This window comes from Elaeis guineensis, chromosome 9 (assembly GCF_000442705.2).
Source record: "Elaeis guineensis isolate ETL-2024a chromosome 9, EG11, whole genome shotgun sequence".
Taxonomy (NCBI): domain Eukaryota; kingdom Viridiplantae; phylum Streptophyta; class Magnoliopsida; order Arecales; family Arecaceae; genus Elaeis; species Elaeis guineensis.
The window spans coordinates 86706760-86717980 of record NC_026001.2 but is presented as its reverse complement, the minus strand read 5'-3'; the positions used below and the strand labels follow the sequence as shown (position 1 = coordinate 86717980).

Sequence of the window (11221 nt, the reverse complement as noted above, 5' to 3'; positions counted from 1 at the left end):
ATCTTAAAAGGATATTTTAGGAAAGAAAAAAATACCACCACTTTCCGTTCTATAGGAAGTGCCAAAACACATCTCTCTCATGGGTTTTCACTTCTTATGAAATATGAAAAATGACTTTTCATGAAATTTTTTTTTTATTCTCTTTCTTTTTAAAATTTCAATCAAACAAGAAGCCCGTTCTCCACTTTTCAAGGACTATCTCTTCCCCTCTCCACTTCCCGTCAACCAAACGAGTCTTTTGTTTTTCAACATTTGGTTTATACTATTACTGTAAAACAGTTTTAGATTCTCTCATCCTCCACTATTCCTCCTTACTGTTACTTAATATACCTTAGGTTTTATACCAAAAAAAATAAAGTTTTCAGATTTTTAATATTTTTGGATTTTGGAGATAATCTTCTACCAAGTTGGAAAGGAGGAAAGAATTGGAGCGATTGCATCCAAAAGATTGTGCCTCCTTTGAAGCCTATGCTTGGTTTATAAAAAAGATGGAGCATGTCTCATCAAAATCTTATTTTAAGTGTCCTTGATATGATTGGTATTTGGCAACAAATGCTAAGATTGAGTTGCCCTTGATATAATTGATAGTATCTACAATTAGCAAGCTCATGATGTGAAAATTGGTAGGATTTGAGTTGTTCTTTTTTTTTTTTTTTTAGAAAAAAAACAAGACCATTTGAAGATGTAGGGAGATTTGAGTTGTCCATTCATAGTATCTAAATGATGATTAGGATAATTGTAAAGATACTAGCTGGCAGAAACCAGATTGGATAAATGTATATTTATATCCATATTTGTTTCAAATGGATATGGATATGAATTGAGTACTTGAAGTATTGATATAGATACAAATATAAGTTGAATAATTAAATTTTATGATCATAGAATTAAGAATATTACTAAATTGATAGTAAATCAAATTAATAGCATATTAATGTGATTATATATTTTTCTTAAACTTTTATAATGCTATATGAAATTAAATAAGATTACAAATAGAATCAGACATTCGGATACGGATCAAATTGTTGTCCATCTATATCTATTTTTTTTATAGATATGGATATGAATGTAGATGTTATCTAGATGTTCAAAATTTTATCCATATCTAGATAAATTTGAATATGAAAGTGGATCTGAATAGATATTATCCAACCTACTTTTATCCCTAGATGCTAGAGGATTATCTGCAATCATTTACTAATAGAGAAGGTTTAGGCATGATGGCTTTATAGATTATGTCCTCTTCGATGATCTGATATTTCGATTTGATGATCATCTCAAGTTTCACCTGAGGCATGAGAAAGGTCATTTTCTTCCATACAAGCTTGGATAGCAATGGATCTGTCATATAACTTAGGAAAAGCTGTAATGCCAAGTAGATCACACCAAATGGCACAGTAGGAATCATTAATGATCATGAGAACTTGGTCATAAATTTTACTTTGGATCTCGATGTTCGGTCTCACCACCATTTTTAGCAAAAGTGAAAAAATCCTCCTCATCACTGATCTTCTTATTGACCGGATCAGCCATGGATGACTTACGAAAGATCTACAATTATAATACTCTGCTATGGTCGATGATAAAGAGTGGAGCTCATACATATGTAGGCTACAGAACCATGAAAGTGCATCAATTCCTAAGTACTTGTGGATCATATGGATCATGAGGGGCTTATTGTCCATGGACTGGGTATCTATAGAGAAGGTTTTAACATGGCCGACCAAGCTATTTTCCCCTCATAAAGCCTATACTTCTGACATTTGAAATTAGTTTGAAAGTTCACCTGATAAATCCTACACATGTCGGCAATGGATGGCTCAAATGAGATGCGTCACCTAATCATATCTTTAACCAAGACCACTCCTCCCATTGAAAGGTGAAATAGCAGAAGGAGACATAGTGGGTTGGATGAAAGGAGTTGTTTAAGGTGGAGATGGAGGAGGGGGGTTGGCTGAGGTTGAGATTTATTTATGCTTACAGCTCCCATTCTTAGGTTTTGTTTGAGGGCACCTACATAAAGCTTTCTTAGAGCAATGCCATTCATGTGAGCAACAACAAATCCAGCATTCTCATCCATGTTGTCAAGCACTGCTGACTTTTGGATTTATTTCTTTTGATTTATTAATATTTTGCAAATATGGGTGTTTGCTCATATGAGAACTTCCAAGCTCCTAAGAAGAGACAAAAGGCCTTTAAAATCCTAAGAACACCACATCCAAGAAAAGAATAAAAAAATAAGCAACTTAGTTCCTTGCATCATGATTCAAATATAATTGGAAAAATATTAATGTGTACAAGGGACTAGAGTACAAGAAAAAGGGTCTACTCATTCGCATATAAATACTCATAAGGATAAGAAAGACACACAAGCAGAAAAAAATACAGTTTTAAGGAAAAGATCTCCATGAAACCAGCCTTCTTTGGAGATGATTTACAGGCCCAGACCTTCATAGACTTGATAGTAGCTCTGTTCTCACTTTCCTAACCAGCTCATGCATGAACATTTCTGTAAACAAAAAGAAGAAAAAGGAGGAAAAAACAACATGAAAAACATGGAAGCACAATTTAACAAATGATAAGATATACATATGATTTTCTGAGAAAAATTGTTCAAGGTTGGCTTTTCAATAAGAAGGTTGGTTATATTCTTTAGGCAAAAAGTGAAGGCTTGAATACAACTGAGAAGAGAACAACCAAGACATGGTAATGCCAAACCACATATGAAATCTCCATTAAAACATCTATGAAGGATGGCCCACTAGATTTTTGAGCGGTTCTATGAGTGTGAGCATAGGACTAAATTTTCAGATGAAAGTGAAAACAAGCGCCTCATTCATTCTTTCTTTCTTTTTCCCCCCACTTGTAATTAGAAGCTTTGAGTGTGGCCTAGACATGCAAATGAGTTCAACAGTAGTTGAAAACTTTCAGTGTCCAATAGTTACTCAAAGCTAGTCTACTAGTTGATTTGTTGGTAAAAAGACTACCATGTACACAAAGAAGAGGGGCCCGATCACTTACCTTGTTTTCAGGACTTCTGTCTCTCTGGCGACCCATGGAATGTGATGGCACATCAGCAGCATTTGGACCTGGAGATGCTCGATTCTCCCTTAGTCTGTTAAAGATGCCAGTATAATTATCTCCTGATGAAGGATTGCTTTCATCCCATCCACCAAACCTTGGAACAGTCAAATCTTTCTCCGGCTGTCGGCAAAATTATCTTAATGCTCAGAAGCTAATTCCAAATAAATTTCCAAAAAATGTCTACGTGCATCTGGTTGTGCATGCATGCATGCATGCAAAATTGATTCAGAAGTTTCAAGCTTACTGTTTCATAGCCTTGCCCACCCGGCTTCTTTCTGGATCTTCCTGGAGTGGCGGGAGCAGGTCCATGCCCTTCTGATGAAACCTTTCTTTCCAATGAAGAAGCATGTGCTCCACCTCTGCTTCCAGATATTGGCTGATGGTGGGGGTGAAGGGAAGATGGATCTCCAGAATTTAGTCTGCCTGGCCTCCTATGTGAATGAACATTGCTTCCTCGGTCTCCATACCGCTGATGAGGTGGATCTGCTGGAGGCTTTCTTCCCATGGCTTCATTACGGAGAGGAGGTTCAGTAGTTTGTCGAAAATCACCACCTTCCCTCCTTGTGGGTCGTCCATCCTTTGATTTTGGGGCCCCAGGATTAGTCCCAGCTCTAGGTGCTTGCACTGGTGATACATCATCAGCATAAGCTTCTGGGTTTTGCTCAGGATCATTTGGATTGATCATCTTGCCTCCACCTCTATTCTTTCTGGCGTTTTCAAAATATTGTGTATAAGGGACGGTGCGAGCAGTTTCCCAGTTGCCAAATTCAGGAACACGAGCTCGCTGCTGCACCCAAAGCGAAAAAACAGCTATTCTTTGCTACTGAACAATAAAAATATAATGGAGTATCAATATACCAGACAATATGTTCATGCACCAGACACTAAAATTGAATTCTATAAATCAGAGTTAAATGATGCCTGCTCTGATAATCTGCTTGTCTGCTTGATGCATAACACTCAGCAATGCCTTTCACTTCCATATTAAGTGTCCTTTTTTAGGTGAAGAACAACCCAGCAATTCTTCCTAGAAACATCCCAAGTTTTTGTAAGTAGACTTTTTGTAAAAGAGCACACCAATTAATTGTGATCTATTTTACATTTCTATTCCCATTAATCTCTTGGGTAAATGGATCCTATATTTGTTCTTTTTGTGTTTGAATGTAAATCATATCTTGCTACTTCCATCCAGGTCATTTTGGTCTCTTCCTTACCTCTTTCAACTCTTCTACTTCAACATGATAGCCCTCCTTTGCAAGGAAATCTAACATATGCTGCACATTCCCTAAACATGCCAGAGAATCATTCCTCCTGGTATTTGATAGGCCTCTTACTATGAACCTTCTCATGTATTCATCCACAACTCTGTCCTTCGTAGCTTCAACCCACAACACCTAAAGATATTGTGAAGAATTCAACTGCATTTTATTTTGCTTAAACCTTTTTATTATCATTACTTTTTTCCCATAACCCAAACACCTGATTTTCCACTACAGAATATTTGATAAGTATTCCCCCTCATGACCAATTTCTGCTATATCCTATGTTGTCTTGTAAGGTCTGTTTTTCAAGTTCGCTGCATTTTCTACTTGGTGACATGATGGGAACAAGGAAGCAAGTCTATCTATCCATTTTCCTGTTTTCATGTATGCTCAAATTACTGACACTCTACAATTGTTTCTCCACCATTCTCTTTGAAATCAGAGAACTGAAATCTCTTCTATTGGATCCTTAAAATACTCATATTGAATAGGTCTTTGTGCTTCAGCCTCTATCATGTACAAAAAGGAAAAAAAAGATCTTGCTACCACACAGTCTTCTCTAGAAACTTCAACAAAAGTGATACGAATTCTTTTTGGGGAATTGCATAGGGGAATACCTGACAAATTGAACAAAAATAAGCAATGTGATTAAGCATAATTGGACTAAACAAGGCCTGAGAAGTTGAGGCCATTTACTAGGTTGGAGGATGAACATAAGGCAGGCCTAACAAAGACAACTGTGCTCATATCCAAATGTATCAATGATGGATTCTGAAAATAAAATTGAAAGTGAGAGCAAATTATACAGAGACAAAGTGACAAGGAAAAACAAGGTGCAAGAGGTTTATATGAGCAAGCATGCAGTCTAACAATTAGATGGCTGCTGGTAAGTAAAAGCTTAAAAGTGGACTAGGAATAATTTTCTGAGAACTGGATGCCCAACAGAAGTGCATCCAAAGAGTAAGTTCAATTCATGGTGAACACCAAAATTAGTAGGAAAAGTGATTTCCAAATAATATTAACTAAGCTGCTTGGGCAGGTAAGCTCATTGATCAAAAAATGTGCTACAATGAAATCAACGTACATCAATGTGGTAACTGAGACAGACCATAGGTAGGTGTGATCTATGAGTTAACACATTGGAAATTGACATGATCCCATCTAAATAAGGCTCCTTCCCTTCAAATTCAGTGTATGCAAGGTGAAAGAGAAGCAGAAATGCTTGGTTAACAACAAATAATTGGGGATTAGAGGTAGGTGATTCATCAACAGAATCACTAGTTTGGTTATCCTCTCATATTGAAATATGACTGTAGGTGGTGGAACACACTGACCCAAGAAGCCAACCATTGCAAGGCCTAGTGATAGCAACAGGGGCCAAAGAAACTACATCAAGTGCAAGTTCGGAGGGCATCAAGATTTTCGGAGCTAGCAGAAAGGCCTAGCAACTAAGGCATGCAGCATGTCTCTTGAAATATGGTAATAAAGTAATCAGGAGACTGATCTACCTCAAGTAGTCGAAATGACAAGGATAAACATGAACTACTCATCAGTAACCCACAAATCATGCCCATGTTGATCCTCCAAGCACATGAAAGTAAAACAAGCATCACCCTGATAATAATCATTCAGTTGCTTGTGATTAGCATGACTGATTGGTTTTGGATTCTGTTTTGCCATGAAAAACAGTACAACAGAGAAACATAAGAATCTCTGAATTAGAGCTGGGCTTGGAACTTTAAACAATGCCTAAACTCACAGAATATCAGCAATATGACCATTAAAACAAAGTAGCGTGAACAATAAAAAAAGAAAAAATCAAACCAATGTCTTGGCAGCCTGGGTGCTTGATCCTTAGGCACATGGGCAGGGTGCTGCCTAGGCAGGTTTTCTCTCGGTAGGGATCTTGATTTCTAGTCGAAGCATACAAGCCTAGCACTTCATGTCCAAAACCTTAGAAGGCAAACACACTAAAAATGTCTAGCAAATGTCAAGATTGGCAACATTGGTGCTTGCACAGTCCTTAAGCATACATGCAGGTTTCCTTCGCTGGGCAGATTTCTGCCTAGGTAGGCATCTCTATTTCTACTCAGAAGCAAGCCTAGCGCTTAATATCCAACTTATAATCAAACATTATTATTAAGTTTATATAATTATTTTTGCAATTTATTATTATGTATTTTATAATGCAAACAAAAATCTATCTACATATAAGTTGAATTCTTTCAAATTTAATGTACTTATCATCACCAAAAGTTTAAACAGCAGCTCATCCTAATTGAAATTTAAACATAATGGGGATATCATGCATAAACAACAAGCTTGTTTCATATAGCTGGATTTGCATAAAGATCCTACTCTGTCATTGTTTCCTATCAAATTGACAAGTCATGTGATATGAGATGTCTTCAGATCTCTATGGCTAGCTCCATCCATTTTTTTTCCCTCTTCCTTTGCATTTACAGTTAAAGAGAATCTACAACTCCCTCATCAAGGTACCATCTGGACTAAACTGTAGATGGACATACCCCTCGTCAAGGTATCATCTTGGAACTAAACTGTAGATGGACATACCATTTCAAGTGCTTTTCCTCAGCATATACTAACAGTGTCATTTGTAGGCTTTTGTTTATATATCAATTCCTATCTCCAAACTTCTAAACTTTCTCTGGGGAATTGCCTCAGTATCCTCATTCCTATTAAACAGGATTTTCTATTCATGCTTCTTGCTACAGATATCCTCATGCAGACAACAAAAGCTAGTCTTGAAACTGTCATAAAATGTTTCTCTACATCATCATGTTTAAACAGCATAGAACTCAGGATATCATACATTGACATGACACACACTACCACTTAAAATCATGAAGTGATAAGAAAATGACAAGCATGCCTCAATTGACGACTTTTGCAGATGTTTTATGGTAGCAGTGTCCCAAGCATTATAAGAGGAAAATGACATAGAAAAAGAACATAAAAATAATTGCATTAAGAAGGACATGTTGCAAGTTTTTATATAAATGGTGAACCTATGAGAATTTTAAGCACCAGTATCACATACTTGGAAGCCAGAGATACAATAAAATTATTCCTAATTTTTTAAGGAAATAGAACCATTGATCTTGCTACTCAAATGGAACTCACCATATTCTCATTCCAACCAAAAAAATACTGGAACAAATAGAAACTCATAGGGAGTGATTATGAGAAACAACAATGAAAAACTATACCATTTGGTGCATGAAAACAAAGATTTGACATTGAAACCAAATCAAAGTCACTAGATTTCCAGATCTTCTCATACATTTTTCCTGTTCATGATATTGATGACTAAAATGATCCCTTTGTGCAGTAGCATGGACAAGACCATCAATCCAAGGTCAAGTTCCCTAATTTTTTTCTTCCTTGTCAAACCAACGATCAAAAAGTCCATGCATAACATCACTCTCTAATCCAAAAGAAAGACTAGAATAATAGTTGCCAAAACATCTTAAAAATCTAATGCACCATTTTCCTATGTTCTGAAAGCCTGATTCCACCATGATCATTTCAAGTTCAAACAAATAGCTTAGTAACATCTCTATCTACTCCAAACCCATGTTTCTCTCCTTCAAAATTGATGGTAGAAATCCAACAATCTCTTCCAAAAATCATGATATTAAATAAGGTTCACCATCTCGATATTGGACCCCATACAAATATCATCCTATTCTGATGTTGGTATGCAGTTTTATTTCAGTATGGGATAATGTACTGGGTGTCGGTATGGTACGAGATTGGTACGCTATGGTACATCCCGTGCCGGACGGTATGAGGTGGTATGGCATACCATAACTATTAATAACAGTAACCCAATTCCTATATCAAATTCCTCTTAACTTTTAGCAATCCCAATAAAAAATAGTCCAAAAAGTATGCTTCCAAAGTACCTCCCTTGACAAAAGCAAAATGAGAATAAATCTAGGCAAAATTTATCCACAACAAATCATCAAAGATAAAAAAAAAATCTATCCACTAAAATTCTGAAATCCACATTCTCAAATTAAATTTTCCAAAATATAACCTATTGAACCTTGAGATCATTCAAAATATGCAAAAGCTTGCATTTTTTGTTCATCTATCGCATATCAACCAGACTAAACATAAATTCAAGCGACAATAGAACTTCCATGTTCATACAGAGGGAAGAAGGCGAAGAGAAGTCGATAATTAGCAGATGAAAGTCAGATGCCCCGAAATCCATTTGTCCCCCTATGATGTCTGTCATCCTTGGAAATCCATCCAAGTTACCAACTTAAGAGCCAGACTACTCACTCTAAACAAAATATCCTTAATTCTGTTAGATTTTTCTCATTAAAATCATTAAAATGATCAAGCAGTACCATCTAAAAGATAACCATCTTGAGATCATTCCAAATATGCACAAGCTTGCAATTTTTTTCTCATGAATCTCATTTCAACCAAATTTAAACTAAAATAAAAGCAACAAGAGAACTTCAGAGTCTGCACACAGGGAGAAAAGAGGAAGAAAGTTGACAATAAGCACATCCCAGTTCCATGTCCCTCATCCTTGGAAAACGCACTTCAAAGTTCAAACACAATATCCTAAATCCTAGTATCTTTTCCTAATGAAACATTAAAAGACTAGCTTGAAGGTATTATTTGAGTACCTTGGCCCTGTATTAGTACCCAGGATTTACAATTACACAGCTGACGTCGGACTAAACGCATGAACCTTGGTCCTCAAAAATGATATCAAGAAGTACAATTTAATTGCTACTAAAGCATCATTTTAAACCAAAAGTCTCCTCTATAATAAACATTAAAAGAAACAGAAACAGAAAGATTAACAGAAAACCTCATTTACAAACCCATCAACCTCTCCTACAACCAACTCTAAACATCAAATCACTAAAACGACCAAATAAATCACATATTTAACCAAAAAAAGCAATACAATTACGCTAATTCTTGAACTAAAAGGCTAAGAAAACAGAAAATGAACACGACTCACATGCCAAGATTCCACCTTTTCCCAAGAAAACTAACAACCCACACCCAAAACGTAAAAGAACTCACCGCCATTCGATGCTTTCGAGCCCAGACAAAAGAAAAAGTTCCCGAAAGGGTCAAAGGTGCCTGCTTTCCTCCTTGGATGCCCTTTCTTCTGTCTCTCCTTTCCAAGATATAAAGAAAAGAGAAGAGATTCAAAGTCTCCTCCTTGGACGCGGGATTGGAGACCCCTTCGCAGAGCCAAACGAAGAGAGAGAGAGAGAGAGACCAGAATGGTGAGCAGAGCTAAGTCGAGAGAGGGGAGAAGAAAAAAATAACGTTGACGAGCACCACAGAGTCGCGCGTTTTGAAGTCTTCCCTCCCGACCAACGCACTCCAAATCCACGAGGGGAAACGCTATGAGAAACGAATGAAGAACCCGAGAGATGATACATCCAAAGCGAAAAGAGGTATGCTAATAAGTATATATTTCCACCAGCAACAAGGTGGAAAAAAAAAAAAAAAAGGTTCAGAGAAGGGGCAGTTATAATATTTGGGTAGGTAATAAGATATATTATATAATGGGTAGTAATAAATAAAAAATGTTTTAAATATGTCATGCTTTGGAATTTTATCTAACTAATATATATTTTAAACTTTATTATTCATATTGATTTTCAATGTTTTGATTCATGAAGAACTGTTCATTCAGATCATCCAATTATTTTATCATTTATTGTTTCCTACTTTATGGCAGACAATTTACATTTTATTTCAACACTAGATGGGACAAATTATTTATTTATTATTGAAAACTTTAGCAATGGTATGGTTTTTTTCATAAAAAGCAGCAGTATGGTTGGTGGATGGGATGCGGTAGAAGAACGCGTAGGATGGTACATTTGGTGATGGTGATGGCTCCTAATTGTTTATGATTTTTAATTTTTTTTTTACAATGTCGCCTGGATTTTAAATTTTATTTAATAGAAAGAGGGAACATATTCTATTGTATCAGCTTTTTTTTGGAGTGACAAAAGAAAAGCTTAGGTAAAAAGTACAAGAAAAATCAGAGATAACACGTCTAACAAGGAAGAGAAATGCTGAAGTAGCACTAATTCTCCCATAAAAAATAAGATAATGATAATCTTCATGCGGTTGTAAATAAGCTGAGTTCATTTGTCAAATGAATTGAGATTGTTATTGAGCCTAGCCAAGTTTCTATTTATTTACATGATTAAAATTTCAATAACTTACTTATTTATGATTTGAGGTTTAATTTTTTTGACTAAACTTGATTAGTTTACTAATCTGGTATGTAATCTGAGGGGCATCGATTAATATGCACAGAAAGAAGAAGACAAAAGGTCGCTAGAGTTGATGCAGTTGTGACTTTTTGATGCTTAAGTCAGTGAAAGAGCTTTGAAATAGCCAAGGAGAAATAAAATAAAATTTTAAAGAATAGATATAAGAGTATTGCATGATCTTGTATTGTATGCGTATTTAATATATGAAGCTCATTTTTATAAATGAGCAGTCCCGATCCCATTAATGTTGGACTTTAAATTCCAGAGTCAAGTGGAGAGTTAACTCTTCGCTTTCGTTATTCGAATTATCCTAAGAATACAATTTCAACTGAAACATCTTTTTCTCAGTACCACATATTAGCCGATGATTGGTAGGTCGAATTTGAGCTGATGGAGCTAATTAACGAAGCAATTCAAAGCTATCCACGAATAGCTATGTTCTTTTGCAGCACTAGTTGGATCAAGGTGATCATTTCTCTTGCAACTTTGGTAATCCTTCCCTTCGGAATCAACAGGAGATTGTGAGACAGGCTCAAGTATGCCTACCAACCCACAAGGATCACCTAGGTGATGTCA

The 11221-nt window shown here is 36.0% G+C and overlaps 1 protein-coding gene across 4 annotated transcripts; it reads right to left on the bottom strand.

The window, feature by feature from the left end:
* Positions 1-2230: 2230 nt before the first annotated feature.
* On the bottom strand, positions 2231-9763 carry LOC105051144 (RPM1-interacting protein 4). Of its 4 annotated transcripts, none has more exons than XM_010931447.4 (4): positions 9429-9763; positions 3332-3874; positions 3025-3207; positions 2231-2512 (listed from the first exon to the last, which is right to left on the bottom strand). In XM_010931447.4, the coding sequence occupies exons 1-4, from the start codon at positions 9432-9434 to the stop codon at positions 2480-2482; spliced, it is 765 nt and encodes a 254-aa protein (XP_010929749.1). In that variant the 5' UTR covers positions 9435-9763; the 3' UTR covers positions 2231-2479. The 4 variants fall into 4 exon arrangements, with proteins under 4 accessions (XP_010929749.1, XP_010929750.1, XP_010929752.1 ...); XM_010931448.4 differs by having other exon boundaries at positions 3332-3871; XM_010931450.4 differs by having other exon boundaries at positions 3332-3794; positions 9429-9761.
* Positions 9764-11221: the final 1458 nt, after the last annotated feature.